The sequence below is a fragment of the Aspergillus caelatus genome (genome assembly GCF_009193585.1).
Source record: "Aspergillus caelatus strain CBS 763.97 unplaced genomic scaffold BDV27scaffold_75, whole genome shotgun sequence".
Taxonomy (NCBI): domain Eukaryota; kingdom Fungi; phylum Ascomycota; class Eurotiomycetes; order Eurotiales; family Aspergillaceae; genus Aspergillus; species Aspergillus caelatus.
The window spans coordinates 50,909-69,018 of NW_022475338.1; the positions used below are offsets into that span (position 1 = coordinate 50,909).

At 47.5% G+C, this 18,110-nt stretch overlaps 7 protein-coding genes across 7 annotated transcripts; 4 read left to right on the forward strand and 3 right to left on the reverse strand.

The window, feature by feature from the left end:
- The first annotated feature begins 118 nt into the window (after positions 1–118).
- Positions 119–3,955, forward strand: BDV27DRAFT_127418 (DNA topoisomerase 1). Its single transcript, XM_032066758.1, has 6 exons — positions 119–454; positions 611–834; positions 927–2,468; positions 2,531–2,770; positions 2,841–3,290; positions 3,344–3,955. Exons 1-6 carry the CDS (start codon positions 400–402, stop codon positions 3,476–3,478), a joined length of 2,646 nt encoding a protein of 881 aa, XP_031928183.1. The 5' UTR covers positions 119–399; the 3' UTR covers positions 3,479–3,955.
- On the reverse strand, positions 3,525–3,955 carry BDV27DRAFT_107423 (uncharacterized protein). Its single transcript, XM_032064437.1, has one exon. It carries the CDS (start codon positions 3,894–3,896, stop codon positions 3,570–3,572), a length of 327 nt encoding a protein of 108 aa, XP_031928184.1. The 5' UTR covers positions 3,897–3,955; the 3' UTR covers positions 3,525–3,569.
- A 553-nt stretch (positions 3,956–4,508) lies between these two features.
- BDV27DRAFT_157211 (uncharacterized protein) lies at positions 4,509–5,820 on the forward strand (the record flags this gene model as incomplete). The annotated part of the gene is made up of 3 exons (XM_032072462.1): positions 4,509–4,843; positions 4,917–4,998; positions 5,065–5,820. 3 exons carry the CDS (start codon positions 4,509–4,511, stop codon positions 5,818–5,820), a joined length of 1,173 nt encoding a protein of 390 aa, XP_031928185.1.
- Positions 5,821–7,924: 2,104 nt separating this feature from the next.
- On the forward strand, positions 7,925–9,647 carry BDV27DRAFT_107452 (NAD-dependent epimerase/dehydratase family protein). The gene is made up of 3 exons (XM_032064438.1): positions 7,925–8,122; positions 8,208–8,369; positions 8,445–9,647. The coding sequence occupies exons 1-3, from the start codon at positions 8,071–8,073 to the stop codon at positions 9,353–9,355; spliced, it is 1,125 nt and encodes a 374-aa protein (XP_031928186.1). The 5' UTR covers positions 7,925–8,070; the 3' UTR covers positions 9,356–9,647.
- Positions 9,648–10,856: 1,209 nt separating this feature from the next.
- On the reverse strand, positions 10,857–12,603 carry BDV27DRAFT_107467 (uncharacterized protein). The gene is made up of 4 exons (XM_032064439.1): positions 12,424–12,603; positions 12,258–12,358; positions 12,064–12,191; positions 10,857–12,013 (listed from the first exon to the last, which is right to left on the reverse strand). The coding sequence occupies exons 1-4, from the start codon at positions 12,524–12,526 to the stop codon at positions 11,116–11,118; spliced, it is 1,230 nt and encodes a 409-aa protein (XP_031928187.1). The 5' UTR covers positions 12,527–12,603; the 3' UTR covers positions 10,857–11,115.
- A 213-nt stretch (positions 12,604–12,816) lies between these two features.
- BDV27DRAFT_127424 (calpain-like protease PalBory) lies at positions 12,817–16,300 on the reverse strand. The gene is made up of 4 exons (XM_032066759.1): positions 15,669–16,300; positions 15,195–15,571; positions 14,889–15,114; positions 12,817–14,829 (listed from the first exon to the last, which is right to left on the reverse strand). Exons 1-4 carry the CDS (start codon positions 15,717–15,719, stop codon positions 12,919–12,921), a joined length of 2,565 nt encoding a protein of 854 aa, XP_031928188.1. The 5' UTR covers positions 15,720–16,300; the 3' UTR covers positions 12,817–12,918.
- Positions 16,256–18,066, forward strand: BDV27DRAFT_127425 (putative peroxisomal carrier protein). The gene is made up of 5 exons (XM_032066760.1): positions 16,256–16,408; positions 16,527–16,651; positions 16,719–17,260; positions 17,315–17,552; positions 17,610–18,066. Exons 2-5 carry the CDS (start codon positions 16,551–16,553, stop codon positions 17,731–17,733), a joined length of 1,005 nt encoding a protein of 334 aa, XP_031928189.1. The 5' UTR covers positions 16,256–16,408; positions 16,527–16,550; the 3' UTR covers positions 17,734–18,066.
- The last annotated feature ends 44 nt before the right edge of the window (positions 18,067–18,110 follow it).

The window sequence follows — 18,110 nt, forward strand, 5'->3', positions numbered from 1 at the left end:
AGGCAGTCGCCCGCCTCGCAACCAGACTGGCTGGCGGTCCGGAGAAACGTGAGAGATCGCCTCAGGCCCCAAAAGACGGCCTCGTTTTCCATTGCATTCCTTTCTTTCCTCTCTTTTTCCTCTCTCAGCTTGTCAGCCCTTTCCCTTTCTTGTTTCACTCTTCTCATTATTGCCACCTCTTCCCCCTCTTCAGTCAATGTATTTACTCTTCTCCTGACATCTGCTCTCCTCTCACCCTTTCCATTGGTCAGATTCTCTCTGACTTCATCCTTCTGTCAAGCGCCAGTCTTACTCTTCCGACTGGGCAAGTCCGTTCCGGTTTACAGGTTTCCCTGTCGAACTCACCTGTACGCTCCGTTCTTTAACCAACGCTTGCCCATTCACTCGTATCCAAGCATCATGAGCTCCTCAGAGGACGATACCCCACTTGTGAAAGCAAACGGCCGATCTACTGGTGAGTTCTCCTACATCTCCCGGGTCTAGCGACAGCCGGTTTGCGCTTTTCGCATCACTACAAATCCTCTCGCCCTTGAATACGATCTGAGATTCGCTCCTATTGAGCTTGGATATATGTCATGGATAGGTTTTTCTTACATATAATCTCATCTAGTTACCCCTAACGTGATCATGGGCGATGCGACAGAGACAAACGGCGATGTCAACCCTGGCATCTCAAACCGTTTCGGACCCGTGCAGAAGGACAATGATGTTCAGATGGCGGATGCGGAAGCTCAGGACAACGGCGCCCTCAGCAAAAGAAAAGCGCGAACTAGCGTTGGTCAAAGAAAATCCTACGCGGAACCAGAGAGCAGTGAAGAGGATGACCAGCCCTTGGTACGCCAGAACCAGCCCGCGCCATTCCCTACGTTAAACCCCTTCCTTTGCGGCGCTGTCAGTGTTAGTTTCAGCAGCTGACTATTCGACAGAGCAAGCGCCGTCGCACTTCTGTGAAGCATGAAGATCCGGAAACGGATGAAGATGTACCTTTAGCGCTTAACGGGAGAAAGCTGCCAAAGGCTGCAGAGACTTCGATTGTCGAAGAGTCCGACTCGGATGTTCCCATCGAAAGGAAACTTGCTTCTCAGAAGAAGAGAATTCAACAGAAGGCAGAAAAAGACGCCCAAGCTAGTCGCAAACAAGCGTCCGCGAAGGCGGCAGCGACCAAAAAGCCGACCAACGGCATCAAAAAGGAGCCAGTCGATGATAAAAAGCTTGTGAAGAGAGCATCTACAGCAAAGGTAAAGACAGAACCGAAGTCTGCGCAGTCTACCCCCGCAAAGAAAGGGAGTGCGAAAGCTACGCCAGTGAAAAAGGAAGCGAGCGAAGAGGCCGAGGAAGGCGAGGAAGAAGAGTATAGGTGGTGGGAAGATCCTACGAAGGGTGATGGAACGATAAAGTGGACTACCCTCGAACACAACGGTGTCGTCTTCCCCCCACCGTACGAACCCCTACCAAAGGATGTCAAATTGAAATATGATGGTGTTCCAGTCAATCTTCACCCTGATGCGGAAGAGGTGGCAGGCTTCTTTGGAAGCATGTTGAATGCGACTCAGCATGTTGAAAACCCTACTTTCCAGAAGAATTTCTTTATGGACTTTAAAGATGTTCTTAAAAAGACAGGCGGCGCAACAGACTCCAAGGGTAACAAGGTCGATATCAAGGACTTCTCCAAGTGCGACTTCCAGCCAATTTTCGCATACTATGACATGAAGCGCCAAGAGAAGAAGAACCTACCCCCAGCTGAGAAGAAGCGCCTGAAGGCTGAAAAAGATGCTGAAGAAGCCCCCTATATGTACTGCATATGGGACGGCCGAAAGCAGAAGGTCGGAAACTTCCGTGTTGAACCCCCTTCTCTTTTCCGTGGCCGTGGTGAGCACCCCAAGACGGGACGTGTTAAGTCTAGAGTTCAGCCTGAGCAGATCACCATCAACATCGGAAAGGACGCTCCTGTACCTCCACCGCCGGAGGGCCACCGTTGGAAAGAAGTCAAGCACGATCAAGAGGGCACGTGGCTTGCTATGTGGCAGGAGAACATCAATGGCAATTACAAATATGTGATGCTTGCCGCGAACTCCGATGTTAAGGGCCAGAGCGATTACAAGAAGTTCGAAAAGGCTCGCGAATTGAAACATCACATTGATAAAATTCGCAAGGACTACAAGAAGAATATGAAGAACGAGTTGATGGTGGAGAGACAGAAAGCGACGGCTGTCTACTTGATAGATCAGTTTGCCCTTCGTGCTGGTAATGAAAAGGGTGAAGACGAAGCGGAAACAGTTGGCTGTTGCTCTTTGAAATACGAGAACGTCACGCTCAAGCCACCAAACAAGGTTATCTTCGACTTCTTGGGTAAGGACAGTATCCGATTCTATGATGAAGTCGAGGTCGATGCCCAGGTCTTCAAAAACCTGAAGATCTTCAAGAAAAGCCCTAAGAAGGAAGGCGATGAGATCTTTGATCGGTTAACGGTAGGTTACCCTGCCTGCGTTTGTCTTTTTTTAAAATGCTCGCTGACATCCAAATTCTGTAGACATCTGCGCTCAACAAGCACCTTTCGAACTATATGCAGGGCTTGACGGCGAAAGTTTTCCGTACCTACAACGCTTCACACACGATGGGTACACTGCTCAGGGAGATGAAAGCGACCGGTACGATTGCAGAGAAGGTCAAGGCGTACAACGATGCCAACCGTCAAGTGGCCATTCTCTGTAACCACAAGCGAACCGTGACTGCATCTCACGCTAATCAAATGGAGAAGATGGGTGAGAGGGTAAGTATCACATACACGATCTAGATCTTAGCCTCCGAGAGTGCTGACGATTTCCACTTCCACTGCGCAGATAAAAGGTCTCCGTTACCAAAGGTGGCGCCTCAAGCAGCAGATGCTTGATCTAGAACCTAGTCTTAAGAAAAAGAAGGGGGCTAAATTCTTCGAAATGGATGAGGATATTGACATGGAGTGGATCAAGGAGCACCAGGCTTTCTTACTCGAAGAACAACGCCAAAAGATCCAGAAGAAGTTCGACAAGGATAACGAGAAGCTTGCGGCAGAAGGGGAGAAGGAAATGAAGGCCAAAGAACTTGAAAACCGGCTGGAAGTGGTCAAAGACATGGAAAAGAAGTTCAACAAAGAGAACAAGACAGGAAAAGTGGAAGCTGAAGGCAAAGGCCCCACAGTCGACAAGCTTGAGAACGCCATCCAGAAGCTTGAGCATCGTATTGAGACCATGGAATTGCAAGCTCAGGACAAGGAAGACAACAAAGAAGTAGCCCTCGGAACGTCCAAAATTGTAAGTTTCCCCTGCCCCGGACTCGCCTCGATAGGTTGTCTAACACCGTGCAGAACTATATCGACCCTCGTCTCACGGTCGTTTTCAGCAAGAAGTTCAACGTCCCAATCGAGAAATTCTTCTCCAAGTCGTTGCGTGAGAAGTTTGAGTGGGCTATCAAGTCCGTTGAGGAGGATTGGGAATTTTAGATTTTGCATTCCCAAGCAGAACTCACGAAAGTGCGAATTTGAAGTTTTTTACACGGCTTTGCATCTCGTTATCTCCGTGCCCTTTATATTTTTAGTTGCTTTTATTCCCTTCTCGGCCACCCTTGCGGCAGATAGAAGGGCTGTGGTATATGTCGCATATTATGGTTTCGATATTTCCTTTCGTCTTTCTGAGGTTAATTTCCAAAGCAAATGCCTTTTTTTGGGATACGCTTGCAAAAGCCACATACATCTGTGCTATACTTGCTTCTATCATTGCTTCGCTCTGTTGTATGTACAGCATCTCTTCAGACTCGTTAACAAGAGAAGAACTAAGAGAAAGAAAGAAGAACGGGAACAGAAAGGAGGAAGCACTACCATATATTAAGCAATACACAGGTCTGCAGACTTGGAGACTCATCAAGATGGATAGATCTTAGCAGCGACTTATGCAAAATACAATATTGTACATTCTTGTCATCCGGTGCACTCCACTAAGCCACTACTAAGAACCAGAACACTGCAGAGCTCCTAGGATTAAGCAGCCTAAGCAGAAAGTGGACTAACTATTGACTAGGCTTGATTCCGAAGACTTACGCAAAGACATGGTGACCACCAATCTGCCCTTTGCTCCGGGCGAAAAAAAAAGGCTCCAGTAAAAGAGATTATTGAGTAAGTAACTTGTTACAGTTTTCAACACTTTTATCTCCATTCACTTCCTGTATGAATCAATCTACTAGTATATTCGTGCTTGAGTAGTTCATGAAATTCCCTAAGGATGTTGACCTAATAATAGACCCTTTCTGTTGTTGGTTGATCTCCCATAGCAACACAACAGTCTATCATTCACTGCTTCGCCCTGCTACTTTACATCTACTGTTACGTTGCTTGAGCTACTATGGCTCTTCTTCCCTACACATGGTATGCGCATCTGGGTCAGTGTCCCATTACCTAGTGTCTCCCTCACCTTCGAGGCCAGGAATCACACGAAGCAGGCCGCCACTCTGACTTATCACTTGTTCCAAAGTTCAAAATGCTGACGACCATGGAGCCACATCCCATGAAGTGCGATCTGGATGAGGGTCGCCTGAATGCCAAGTGTCGCGACCGAAAGTTTACTACGTTCCTGGACTTGAAGTTTGATTATCACACCGAGTTCATAAACCGTCTACGCGAACATGCCCAGGTGACCAATTACAGCTGGACTGAACTTCAAACCTTCGAGTCCAAGAGACGCTTCTGTGCTGAGAGATTCGTGGAAAAGTACGGCATGACATACTGGGGCGCGGAAACCCGCAAGATGTACCTGCTGCCAGATGCTTTCAACGAGCCTGAATCTCTCTGTACCTACCCAGAGCGGAAAGATGAGTAAGTCGGGTTGCTGGAGACCTTCCTGTCAAGCTTCGTTATTTAGTTATGCTTACTGCTTATTAATCCACAGAATCATTCGCACGGTTGCTCTCTTGCTTGAAAGAAAGGCAAATAGTGCTATGAGGAACAAAGACAAACAGAATGCGATAGAGGTCAGTACTGAGCCGTCTCCTACTGTCCACATAGTAGCTCACAAAACATTGTGGGATTATAAATAGCTCGCCACACCCACTCGACGCACTTCTGCTTCTGTGCCACCGCTCTGGGGAAATTCTCCCTATGCCACATCAACTTCAAGCCCGGAGCTTTTCAGATCTACCGCGAACCAGACAAATGATGGAGATGACAAACTCAAGAGAAGGGCATCCGACAGACACAAGACGTCGACCAATTGGGGCATGGACGCCTCAGAATCCACTAGCCAAAAGCCTGGTATCTCAGCGCCGAGTGGTATACGCCCATTTAGCTTCATTTGGGGTGATTGCAAGGAGAACAATGGCAACAGTCTTCCCGAGCCAACAAGCCTGAAAGCGGATGGGACCAGTGCTAACAATAAGACAAGCGCAACTGATGACAAGGTGAGTAATCTAGAGGGACACTACCCGAATGGTACCAAATTCTTGGTGGAGGCTTCGAACCAGGAAGGAATGGCTCCTGTCTGGGTGTCGTTTCAGAATTTCCCGTCCGCATCTTCGTTCTTGGGGCACATGGCTGCTGAGTGCAGTGTGGTTGAGTGGAGTCCGTCCCAACAGATCTTGACGGAAAACTCGAACTGGCAGACTGGGCAATCGGTCCTGGCAGCTTCCGTCAGGTTTGAATGGTCAGAATTTGAAATTCGTGTCCGGCAGGGGGTCGATCACGACCTGACTATTGTTTTCCAAGAACTACAGAAGGCTTGGAAGGCTAAGGAACTCAATCTGGATGGTGGCTCAGTTCAGCAGTTCAGGATTAAAGTGATGCTCCACGTTGGTTGATCTGTTATTGGCTTTCTGTTCGTTAGTTGAGGATTGATAAGCGGGAAGTTGCAGTACATTTGACAATTCTTGGAGGATGATAGGAATAACAAAGGGGCTTAGGAGATTGAAGAAATGAAAACAACAAAAGAGAAGGAACTCTATTGGGCACACTACAACGTTTCAGCATACATAGGCAGTTCAATGGAAGAAGACACTAGCGCAAGAACTACAGAAGGCTTGGTAGCTACTCAGTATACCGTTGCTGCACGAACCATGGGCAGATCATCCTTTGGCCCATGGAACGAGATGCAAATCCCGGCTGGGGTAATTATTGGGCCGGAGAATAATTAAGTCGTAATAAACTGACGTCAAGGTTTGCCCTTCTCTTTAATTCCCACCGATTACAGCGTAAGGACGAGGACGGAGTACTAAGAACTAAGAACTCACTCACCGGGATTCAATTGTCTTTATCGGTATTGGGTCATTTCTGTGGACCGAGCCGAGGGGAGCGCCTTTTTTTTTTCCCTTCCCTCCCCCTTTAACAGAGCTATTAAGAATACCATTTGGAATTCTAAACCAATGTTCCCGGTCTAGGTATCCGATTTTCCCTTCAACCTTCGATTTAAGAGACCGATAGTTGCCGTAGTCGGTTTCCTTCCATCCCGAGAGATTGGGTGAGACATTTCCCCCGATTTCTTCCCTACTACTTTCTTTTTTCTTTCTTCCCTTGGGGACGCGCATAATAGTAGAACATATTATATACCTATGGAGTGCATTATCTCCCATACCCCATAAACATATCCACTGATCCCAGTCACTCTGTATCATATAGGAAATAGGCCGTCGATCCAATTTCATTCCCTGCGATGATCATACTCAATGGGAAGCCTTTCTCTCGCTGTCGTTGACTGAAGTTAGGTTTTTTTTTTTTTTTTTTTTTTTTAGAGTGTTCTGATATCAAGGAAGGGTTGATCATCATTGGTATTTGCGACGGTTGAACCCAAAAACCCTTTTTTTTCCTTTTGACTTTTTTCTATCCATCCACTTAACTTTCCTCATTTTCTTCTTTTTTTTTTTTCCCCTTCCTCCCTTTGTCCGCTCCCCTCTCGTTTCTCACCTCCTCCCTTTTACCCACTTAGACGCGGGACTATGATCGGACGGCGTCCCTGAAGAACGGAAGATGTCCCACAACGCGCGACTTGGCAGGGGAAGGAATGATGAATCACCTTTGTTCTGCCCCCCATTTTGGAGCGCTCTAAATTTTCAATCCCGAGAAAAGTCCCAACCCACCCTGCTGGCGAAATTTCTAGACGCAGACTAACGGAGTTTGCTCGGTTTGGAGGATTGGGAATTTGGGATAGACCCTCTTTCGCGTTGGTCCAGTGTCCTCAGCCGCAACGCGAGTGATCATAAGTAAAGATTATAGTGGGTGATTCGGCTATTCTCGCATATCAAACGTGGGGGGTGGGGGGGACTCATGTTAGGATGAGCTGCAAACCATCGTAAGTGTTTTCCGTTTCATCCAGAACTGGATGGGGACGATTACATGATATCAGCAATTGAGTTTTTGCTGGTATAGGGAAATGGTCGTGTAGACATCACTCGGGAATGGGGTTCAATTAAAGCAAAGCACGAGCGATATACTAAGGGAGAATGAGAACACGCTTATTGAAACTGGCAAAAAAAAAAAATCCAACTGTGTCCCATTGGGTGGAGGGGGGAAATAATGGGGAAGAGAGGATTCGTGAGTAAGTAGTTTACTAGTCACTGAGTAGTAGTTTTACAGTCACAGGACGAGCAGGTGATACGCCCCAATTCATCAAAGCGTCGTTAGTTCCAAATTGGTCGTTGCCCCAAAACCACTCTTGTCTCCTGCTCATCTCCTGCTGCTTCTCTTCAACTTTTTTATTTTTTTTATTATCTGTGCTTCTCTCCGTTTGGCACTTCCTTTCCCGCCCTTCTTTAATTTTAAATAGTGAAGGCAGAACTCTCTTCTTTGTTCTCCATATTTTACGTTTATAACCCACTATATTCTTCCTCGGCGCCTCTTATCTCTCCTTCTCAGACTTCCCCTCATCGCACTTTCTCTCCCGATACACTTCTGCCCTTTATTCCCCTCCCCCTTTTCGCTGGCTCCCCGCATTCTTTGTTTGCTTAAAGCTTGCGTGTGGGGTTTGAGAACCGGCGATAACTGCTCAGAAAAAAAGCAGTAAATTGAATCACATTACCACTTTCGCACCCTGATACGGTCCCCTCTCACATACCGCCATGGCGAGTGATCAGAGCAAAAAGCCAGCCGTGCTGATTGTTGGAGGACTCGGTATGTACATGCGACAGATAATTCTGCGGCTCATGGTGATGCAAGGGGGGTACATGAGCTAACCCAAACGTCTTGCGTTTCGCAGGATTTATCGGTCGTCATCTGGCACTTTACATACATGAAAATAACCTGGCCTCGGAAGTGAGACTTGTCGACAAAGTCCTTCCTCAACTGGCTTGGTTAGCCCCTGAATTCCAGGAGGCTTGCTCCAAAGATAAGTTCGTTCAAGCGGACGCTAGCCGGGAACGTGAGTGAACTCAGCTTCTAGACTTTTGCACAGGCGATAATGTTCCATACTAACTCTCCCCGCGTTGCCATCTAGAGCATTTCCCGCGTGTTTTCGATCGGGCCAACGGCGAACAATTCGACTACGTAATCAACTGTGGAGGCGAGACAAGGCACTCACAACCTGACGATGTATATGAGCTTCGCAATTACAACCTCACTGTTGCCTTGGCTCGTGAGGTGGCCCGTCGAGGAATCCGTTCTTATGTCGAATGCTCCACCGCCCACGTTTACAAATCCGGATCATCACCACGGAAGGAGAACGACAAGCTCCAGCCATGGCATAAGCTGGCAAAGTGGAAGATGAAGGCTAGTGACGAAATTAGCAAAATCCCTGGCCTCAACTACTGCTTGCTGCGCCTACCACATGTTTACGGAGAATATTGCTCGGGCTTTTTCGCTATGGGAGTGTGCCTCGCGCGAGTACATCTTGAAATGGAGAAAGATCTAGAGCTTCTTTACACCGGAGACATCAAGATGAACACCCTTTACGTTAAAGATGCAGCCAGCGCCCTGTGGAAGTCTGCCGAGTGGAGGGCAACCGCTCCGACGGATGGCTCAGCTCCCATTGCCTTCAACGTGGTCGACCACGGTAATACTCGTCAGCAGGATATTGCCGATGCGCTCTCTACCATATTTGGTCTCAAATGCTCATTCCTAGGATCTCTGGCCTCGCAGCTTGCCAAACTCAACCTCGACGATGTGATAGACGACATGAACGAGGAATGTCTGCAGGTCTGGGCTGAATTGATGGAACAGAAAAAGATTGAGCGGCCAGGTCCGATCAGCCCGTTCCTAGAGAGGGACGTATTCAAGGACCAAGATATGTGGCTTGATGGCACGCTTTTTGAGAAGACAACCGGCTGGAAACCCACCCGGGAACGCTTCAATGCAGACGGCGTACGGGATATGGTGGAGAGCTACAAACGGATGGGCTGGTGGCCATAGGGCCTCTCGTACACCGTGAAGTCCTGACCACCCATTTTTTCAACCCCTCGCTTTGATCAAACTTGGCCCAAAGTCACAAAAGTATGATGGCATTCAATAATGACGACCCATTCACGACCGCTGCCGTACCTTCGCCTGCATTGACGACGGATATCTGCATTGGCAAAAACCTCTATCTGAAATTTCGAGCGCATAGACCACCTCTCGCCCTTGTTAATCACCCACCTTGAGCCGCCAAATGTTGTCCTGTACTATGTATGGTCACCGCTCTACTTGTAATCTATAATATCCTTTCTCTAGTTCAATCAGGATCTGTTCTTGAGCGCCGGTATGTTCAGCTGGTTTTCTGATTCGCTTGTGTTATGTGAACTATCCCATTTTTCTGATCATGGATATCCAGCACCTTTAGACTCCCACACCGCTTGCATGTGAAAGACTTGAGCTTTGCTTTCGCAGCTCAAATTTTTTTTATTCTGGATTGGAAATACATGTTGCCAACAAGATATCGAAATCACTCTTCTAGACTATTTTTTTCTCCCATATTTTACTACTGTCTTCGCAATCTATACTCTACTGTACCGATACTATGGGTTGAATAAGTCTAACAAATAGAGCTCTCGACAGGGGCCCCCTGTTGAGCATTCAACTAGTGTTATGGCTCCGGGATGCGGTCGTTTCAAGTTTATTTTCCTCGACCTAACCCAGACAAAAATAGCAATTTCTCTGTGAAATGCCGTGTGACCCAAGGGAATGTGGTCCCGTTCACCTAGTAATTACCCGAAGGGTGAGAGAACCAGTGGGCATCGTTCTATCTAGACATAGGCACTATATTAAACTCGGAACGACGGGCAAGACTTTCCTTCCCGATCACCGAGTCTTATACAACCCCAGCTGACACTCGTATTCTCGGAAATGGTATATTAAATGTCTCAATTATATGTACAGGATAAAGGAGACTAATAGTCTAGAGTATTATAACTAGTTGTATTTCAAATCCATTTGGAGTATCTCAGTAATAAATCTACGGTTTATGGTTACTGTACAGTAAGTATTTATTTGTTTATTAGTAATCAGCTAGGTGATGATCAGTAGTTAGTTATAGATAGATATAATAATACTATACAAGTTCGAGTCTCGACCAGTCTATTGTATTGTGACAGTGTGTTACAGAGTCTGTCTGTTGCCATGAAATATAAGCGAGAATGAATATCAATGATCCTGGCATCGACATTGCTCTGCCTAAGTGTCAGTGTCAAGTCATATATCCTGTGGCTGCCTTGTGAGATGATATGGATGACGGTGGAAGAAATGAGCTGATCTGGGGATATAAATAGGCGTCTGCACCCTTAGGGAACTCAGTGGAGTATTTAAGTAGAAATGTAGATTGATTCACATAGAAAGTGAATGGAGATAATAGTGTTGAAAACAGTAAGAAGATACAGGAGGGGTAGAGCTAGTGTATGTATTGGGTACTACATATACCGCTACGAAGTATGGAAAGGACGTACAGTAGTGTACATGAATCGAAAACCAATTGCGACTCGTTGCAGAGCCATGAATGTGCTTATATAGTCATCTCATCATTAATAGTCAAAGTAGAATAACAGCACAATATCTCGAAAAGGAGTCTTGAGTGAAGCCCCTCTTAAGCATCTCCATAGGAGACGCAGACATAGAAGCACGAAAATGGAATTGTTCGTACAATTTGACCTTAAAAATCATTGGACAGGTCACTGAGGTGTAGCATTTGTGCTCTGCCGTTACTCAGCCCCGAGACACTTCAGAGAATTTTTTAGTTCCTTGATAGCTGTGTTGACATCATCAAAAGTCAAGGCGGACACAGCCCAACGGGCGTGCTTCTGAGCAAGAGCAATGGAATTATCGTCAACTGCTTGTGAATTTGCATAGCTAGATGAGGATGCAGTAGACATTATAGGTGTAGATGCATGGACAGGCTTGGGTGCTGGGTGTGGCATTACAGGAGCAGCTGCGGGAGGAGATCGCGCAGGCTGAGGTGTGGCACTAGGTTGGCTGTAGAAAGAACTAGGATCGTGAGAGACAGCTGGTGGGCTCGAAGGAGGCATTGTCGACGGTGGAGGAAAGGATTGAAAAGCGTCGGGAGCCCCTGGAGATTGGTGGGTTCCAACGCGTGTAGGCGTGTCTGGAAGATTAGGGACCGAAGTCGAAGATGACGTGAGTGTCGCAGGTGCTGAGGGGAGGTTCAGCGGTGCGCCTTGCTCTGTGTCAACGTCCATATCTTGGGTTGGACTACGTGCGGCATCATGCGATGCAGCAGGTACTTCGGTGAAACCAGTTGGGGGCTGCGGTAAAGACGGAGATGGTCCTGCAGGATGCGTAGAATCCTCGGGGACGTCTTCTACCGACGGCTGTCTCGATTGTGTGGGCGGCGATCCAACAATTGCCTGAACCTCAGGATCATCCTTCTGCACATCCAAACCATCTCTCTCTATTTCATCTTCCTCTTTCATAACTGGGTTCGACTCGTTCGGGTCCTCTCCGGCCCTAATTGCTTTCGCAATCCTCACCGCATGATACTTGGCGAATTTGATTTTTGCAGCGGCCTCCGGCTCAAGACGATTCCATATCTGACAGAGTTCAAGGAACGTGGCAGCTGCTTGGAACGTATCAGCAGTTTGCCTGCAACAAATTAGTGTTTATCCTCGAAAGGTAGGGGAAGGGCAGCGAACTTTGTCACCTTGTTGGCCCTCATGGTTGCCTCTGCACGCCCAAAGATCTCCAAACCAAATTGCTCCACGTATGCATTTGCCGCGACGGCATCTGTCACCGTATCATTATCGGGGTTCTCATTTTTAAACTTGGAACGTCGAGATATTAGTCTCTGGTCAACATCAGGGTTTAATCGGGCATAGCTTTGGTATACCTTTTCCAGCTTATCGACGAGTTCTGTAGTGTATAGCTTCACTTCATCATCAGAGGTGTGTAGACCTTTCTCAATGATCTGGTTGACAATCCAGAAGTTGCCTGTGATCAGCCAAGGCCGCTTATCAGCTCGTAGTCCGTACGGGGTACAATCACACAACACTCACACCAATAGGCGACTACGGGCTTTACACGTTCAAGCTGCGCTGCTCTGACAGCAAAGCGCCCAATGTCCGCAGACTTCAGAGCAGCAGGAATGTTACTCGCCATGGAGGCTGGCAAGGATAAGAATATCGTCTTTAAGGTGGGGAGGCACAATGCACACAGCAAGCGGGATGACGTTGAAAGCTCTCGGAGGGGAATTCGGGGGCCCGAGCCGAGGATTTAATTTTAATTTATGCGGAGTAAAGCAGGCTAACTCGATTTTGGCGGTCACGACAAAAAAATAGCCCCAAAGGTTACTCCTATCTATAGATAATTTCTTATTTTTGATGTATTTATTTATTTGTTTGTTTTCTTCTGGCAGAAAGATAAATTAAAAAAAAAAAAAAAAAAAGGGTAATGTCTATCGTTGTATCTGGTCTTCTACTCTAACATGCTATTAAATACGACGACCCAAGAAGCCCAACTAAGAGCGTTCAGAGCTTCTGCAGGATAAGAGATCAAGCATCTTCAAGTATCCACTCCCCAATTTCAACTCTCTCTTCAGCCAAAGCTTCCACCTCAAAATGGTCCTCCACCTGCCCTCCAGGACCTCCAATCCTCTCAATAACAAGCCATATACCACCACTTTCCTCTAGCCCTGGCTGCAAGTCAAAGTCCTCAACACGGACGCCTGATATGGCATCACTGTGAGTTCCATCTTCCGAAGTCGCCAGGATCTGTTTGTATGGCCCTTGCCCGAGTTCCACTGTCATTAGCACGGGTGAGGGTCCAACAGGATGGCCCCCGATGATGGATTGCCTACTTCGGGTAATGAGCTTGATCCTCGTAAGCCGCGGCACTTGCAGAGAAGCCAGCATTCGGTCTCTCCCCGGAGGCAGTATGCCAATATCCGAAATGACCGTCCGTCGCCCTGCTGCCTCTGGTGGGAGCGGGCTCGTCTTGCAAGGAACTAAGGAGGATACCCAGAGCGTGAATCGGCCAAGTTGATCTGGCGCGAATGTGGAGCAGACGATCGTATATGAGCCCGGTTCCAGAGCCTTCTTTTCCACAAGGGAACCACCACGGCGATAGTCACCACTATCAGCGATTATGTCGCGACTGCGTACTCGCGACACACGATTTCCATTGGACCAGAATAATTTAACATGGGTCGCGAGTTCCGTATCTGGGCATTCCAGGAGGAGTGAGACGTCTGTATCGTTCTCTATTTCCAGCCTGAATTGGGGATTGAGTGCATATCTGGAAGATTCGGCATTTCCACCGGCAGTCGAAGGTGTCCAAGACCCTTGAACCTTCCTCACGCACATGTATTTGTCTTGAGCTTTTGCCATCCGTACAGGGGAGGTAGAGAAGGCAGATAAAGTAAAGTTTTGATTCAACGATGGCAGCGATTGCTCGGAGACCACGACTGTATAAGTTGTTCGGGGAGGCATCTCTAACCTCATGAGCGTATTCGGGGAATCCACATAGGGGCCACGATGTAGAGCCCCGTCACTCAAAGAGACCCGTTTGCCATCTGCGTTGAAGACGTATATGCTAATAAAAGCCGACTCCTCATTGGTTTGGTATTCGTCAAGAGGTCGTTCTGGCTGCCCAGTTGTTCTGAAATGCTTGCCTAGCAGTAGCCAGACGATCCCAGCATTCTCAGTTGACACTGCGAACTGCGGATTATTCACAAAACAGCCAGCTACGCCTCTCCCGTTGTTAAGGTCCCATGTAAAGTGGACGTCTTCGCGGTATTTGAAAATCTCAGGGTTCCAATTCAGATAGAGGTTTTCAAAATGTTGAAGGAGCTTTTCGCAATCCATCCAGAAGGTACCCGGTTCAAATGAGGGCGGGTTATGGGGTAGATCCTGGGATGCAGCGAGGCTCCTATTGTCTCCGGGGGCAGTATCTGCTCCAGCCCAAGGATTTTTCACGAGTAATTGACGGCGGCCTTTAGATTCCTTCATATCCAGTATGGCATAATCATGCTCACTCACGAGTCCTAGTTCTCTCTGTTCCCTCTCGGTGAGTTCACCGGTACCTATAGTCAAGAGAACATCTCCGTGGTGAAAAGATCTGTAAAGCCGCTTCCAAAGCTGGTCGCCGGTCACATCGTCATTATGGAGAAAGACTTGCTCGGGGATCCAACCTGTCAGTACCCAGAGATCTGTCCCGGAATTGCTTCCAGGAAAATCATAGCCTCCACGCAATTTCAGATACGCCTTCTCTACTAGCGCAGGCCATAGGAAATTGGGATTTTTCCGGTCGATCACGTGGAGTGATCTTGACGTTTTAGACGATGGCAAACGGTCGTCAATGACGACTTTCCGAAAGCACCCATTGAAATAAAAGCGGAATATATACTTGCCTGATGGTGAAGGCTGAAAGCTCCCTCGGCTAGGGTATATCATTGGAAGAAAATGCTGTACCTATTAGTCACAGCGAACCATGCAGGTCAGCCGGAAAGGATCAACCTGCTTACAGTGCATTGGCCACGTTCTAACATTGATGTAGTAGCACAAAGGCTGGCGACGACAGAACAGTCCGTCAGCATATCCTGGACTAGGTCTGTTTTCCCTGGAACAGACATCACAGGAACCACGCTGGTGTACACATCTTCCGTGTCTTTCCCGAGAAGCTCGGAAGGTCGTTTCCAACCATCAAAAACTTTCCTCTGAGGATAGGATAGATGAAGGTCGGGTTTATCGCTGATATCGGTTAGAATATCCAGCAGTCATCTGAGTATACATGCAACATTGCATTGACAATGCAGACCACCAGAACTTACGTAAACGGGGATTCACCATCCTCTCGTTTGAATTCATCAGAGCCTGGGGAGGTGGACCATGGAGGGAATATGAAGCCATTCAACTTGGCCCCCTCTAGAAGAATGATCTCCTCCCGAGTGGTGAGCTTACGAGTAGATACGGGCAACCGTGGCTCTGGAACAGATTTGTCATGGACGCGGGCGGCAGCTTGCCAGTCCTGGGATTCTTTGATCTTTTCCGCTCTTGTGAGCCATTCTTTACACTTTGCATCCAATGCATGTTTATCTTTCTGGACGGATGCCAGTTTCAATGCTTTCATATAGTGCTCAGCAGCATCAATGGCAGCTTCTAAAGCTTGCCTTTGAGAAGTAGCGGACGATACATCACGCTCGGCTTTCTAGCCAGTGGTTAGTATCGTTATAGAAAAAAAGAAAATAAGGTACAAGAATAAGAACATAAAAAGAAAATAAGGGAAGAAAGAAAGGTTCAAGTACCAGTGCCTGAGTAATAAGGGCCTTCTGGGTTGAGGCGTTCGGTCTAGACATACTGGCACGCGGGGCAGTAGTAAGTTTGATTTATGAGCGCCTGGGATCTTCAAACACCGTGACAATCCGAGATCTTCCCCGCGATAGGCATAACAATGGAACTAGCGTCTATCCGACTAAACAGGGCAATCAACTGTCAGACACCTTGCTTGTGACCCGTCCGAAGGGCCCCGTGAATTTTCCGAAGGCGCGACATCCGAGGTCGATCAAACTTCCTTGTCAAGTTTTATGAAGACCCAATCAACACTATGATGATTATCGCGAATGGCAATGGAATGGTACTCATCAAGTTAACTTAGTCTCAATTCACTCGCAGTGGAATGGGGGTTGGTCAAAACAACAAAAGTATGCCGGCTGGATTCATTCACTAGCGTGTCGGTGGGGAGGAACGGGAATTCGAAGGTCGGTGTTTGTCCAGAAATTGGTCTCTAAAACGAACCTCGGCTCATTTCGTCATGCGCAATCCAGAGCGCCGAGGTGCAACTGCCCTGGCCCTGCCGACTCTATCCTTCCCGCATTTTACGTTCAGGATGCCGGGACGGTGTAATCATTCTTGAGGTTCTTCTTTTTTTTTTCTTTTTCTAGTTTTCTTCCTCTATCCTTCCTTAAGCTTTCTCCATATTATTGCTGCTTGGGAGCTGGGGTCTTTTCACCTTACTCGGCATACAACTTTTCTATCAGTCGATCCGGTAAGCCTTCAGGCCGAACGCTAAACCCCCGAAATCGCACAGAGCCCTACCTCATTCGCCGGTCTTGGTTCTACCAATATTTCTGCTTTAAAACTATTCTTTCTGACGGAATTGGCAGAGGAAGTTTAGCTCATCTTGCATAATGGCCGGCCAATCGAAACCCGCGCTCTCCCCTTGGGGTAGTGCTGTCGCAGGCGCAACTGGTGCTGTTCTTGCAAATGCTATCGTCTATCCACTGGACCTGTGCGTACATAGCCTTGCCAGTTGGGCTGCTGGCGTGGACAAAAACTGACTCGTTCCTGGTATTTAGTGTCAAAACCAAACTTCAGGTCCAAGTGAAGAACGCACCTGAATCGAAGAGCGGCGATGTAGTACATTACGAGTCGACCCTAGATGCCATCAACAAGATTGTGGAAAAAGAGGGAGTTGAAGGTTTATATTCCGGGATGGTCGGTTCTTTGATTGGTGTTGCTTCGACCAACTTTGCGTACTTCTACTGGTACAGCGTGGTCAGAAGCCTTTATATGGCATCAAAGAGCGTATCTAAGCCACCTGGAACCGCTATGGAGCTTACCCTTGGTGCTGTGTCGGGGGCTATCGCTCAGATCTTCACTATTCCAGTCGCTGTGATCACAACTAGGCAGCAGACACAGCCAAAGAATGAGAAGAAAGGCCTGATCGAGACCGGTAAGGAAGTTGTCAACAGCGAGGATGGCTGGTCTGGTCTGTGGAGAGGTCTCAAGGCCAGTTTGATCCTGGTTGTCAACCCGGCCATTACCTACGGTGCCTATCAACGTCTGAAGGATGTCCTTTTCAAGGGGAGGAACAATCTGAAGCCTTGGGAGGCTTTCCGTAAGTGGTATCAAGGCTCTATTTTTCTTCATACGAAACTAATCAGTACCGCAGTTCTTGGTGCTCTTTCAAAGGCAATGGCCACAATTGCAACCCAGCCATTAATCGTGGCCAAGGTTGGCCTTCAGTCGCGGCCACCCCCTGGTCGCGAAGGCAAGCCCTTCAAGACCTTTGGTGAGGTTATGCGGTATATCATTCAGAACGAGGGTGCGCTGTCCCTCTTTAAGGGTATTGGGCCACAAATCATGAAGGGTCTGTTGGTGCAGGGCTTGTTGATGATGACAAAAGAGAGGTACGTGCCGTATTCGGTATCTGGATGTGTACTGGGACTTGAACTAACGCCTTGAAGGATGGAACTCATTTTCATCGTTCTCTTCGCATATTTGAAGAAGCTCAGAGAGCAGAAGCTAAAGAAAGTCGTCGATACTGCTGCGGCCAACGCCAAAACCAGCCTTCCGGCAACCCTGAAATAGACGTCGCTCCCACTTTCCTTCCACTATATACCAACTAGCTGGTCTTTTTGTTGTTGTCAATTGTCTTCTATACGGCGTGCGGGTTTCGGATCTGTCAAATTTCTTACTTCTTATGATTACCAGGCATAGTTTTTTTCTGTATATTTTCCAACTATGATGTATAGAGCATGTCCTAGAGGATGGGCATAACCACAAGATAGATCTGCCGAATGCAAATCATCTAAAAGACAGCAAACGCATGTTGGGCGATTGGTATACATAGTGGACGTCTTATATCCAGACTGATACGGATACTGGGCATGGACTATTATATAGGCGCATTGAAGACATAAGTCTTCATCTCGTTTAGTTAGCAATCGAACGATGTTACATAATTG

What these genes read in the sequence shown, in the direction of transcription:
- BDV27DRAFT_127418 (XM_032066758.1), top strand. Translation starts at nt 400, where the DNA reads ATGAGCTCCTCAGAGGACGATACCCCACTTGTGAAAGCAAACGGCCGA. An exon ending in AGCAAACGGCCGATCTACTG is followed by an intron (nt 455 to 610) that starts GTGAGTTCTCCT and finishes AATCTCATCTAG; the next exon opens with TTACCCCTAACGTGATCATG. An exon ending in CCCTCGGAACGTCCAAAATT is followed by an intron (nt 3,291 to 3,343) that starts GTAAGTTTCCCC and finishes AACACCGTGCAG; the next exon opens with AACTATATCGACCCTCGTCT.
- BDV27DRAFT_107423 (XM_032064437.1), bottom strand. Translation starts at nt 3,896, where the DNA reads ATGAGTCTCCAAGTCTGCAGACCTGTGTATTGCTTAATATATGGTAGT.
- BDV27DRAFT_107452 (XM_032064438.1), top strand. Translation starts at nt 8,071, where the DNA reads ATGGCGAGTGATCAGAGCAAAAAGCCAGCCGTGCTGATTGTTGGAGGA. An exon ending in GCTGATTGTTGGAGGACTCG is followed by an intron (nt 8,123 to 8,207) that starts GTATGTACATGC and finishes TGCGTTTCGCAG; the next exon opens with GATTTATCGGTCGTCATCTG. An exon ending in AGCGGACGCTAGCCGGGAAC is followed by an intron (nt 8,370 to 8,444) that starts GTGAGTGAACTC and finishes GTTGCCATCTAG; the next exon opens with AGCATTTCCCGCGTGTTTTC.
- BDV27DRAFT_107467 (XM_032064439.1), bottom strand. Translation starts at nt 12,526, where the DNA reads ATGGCGAGTAACATTCCTGCTGCTCTGAAGTCTGCGGACATTGGGCGC. An exon ending in TCGTCGATAAGCTGGAAAAG is followed by an intron (nt 12,192 to 12,257) that starts GTATACCAAAGC and finishes CGACGTTCCAAG; the next exon opens with TTTAAAAATGAGAACCCCGA. An exon ending in AGGGCCAACAAGGTGACAAA is followed by an intron (nt 12,014 to 12,063) that starts GTTCGCTGCCCT and finishes AATTTGTTGCAG; the next exon opens with GCAAACTGCTGATACGTTCC.
- BDV27DRAFT_127424 (XM_032066759.1), bottom strand. Translation starts at nt 15,719, where the DNA reads ATGTCTAGACCGAACGCCTCAACCCAGAAGGCCCTTATTACTCAGGCA. An exon ending in CCCTTATTACTCAGGCACTG is followed by an intron (nt 15,572 to 15,668) that starts GTACTTGAACCT and finishes ACCACTGGCTAG; the next exon opens with AAAGCCGAGCGTGATGTATC. An exon ending in GATGGTGAATCCCCGTTTAC is followed by an intron (nt 15,115 to 15,194) that starts GTAAGTTCTGGT and finishes AACCGATATCAG; the next exon opens with CGATAAACCCGACCTTCATC.
- BDV27DRAFT_127425 (XM_032066760.1), top strand. Translation starts at nt 16,551, where the DNA reads ATGGCCGGCCAATCGAAACCCGCGCTCTCCCCTTGGGGTAGTGCTGTC. An exon ending in ATCGTCTATCCACTGGACCT is followed by an intron (nt 16,652 to 16,718) that starts GTGCGTACATAG and finishes CCTGGTATTTAG; the next exon opens with TGTCAAAACCAAACTTCAGG. An exon ending in GAAGCCTTGGGAGGCTTTCC is followed by an intron (nt 17,261 to 17,314) that starts GTAAGTGGTATC and finishes TCAGTACCGCAG; the next exon opens with TTCTTGGTGCTCTTTCAAAG.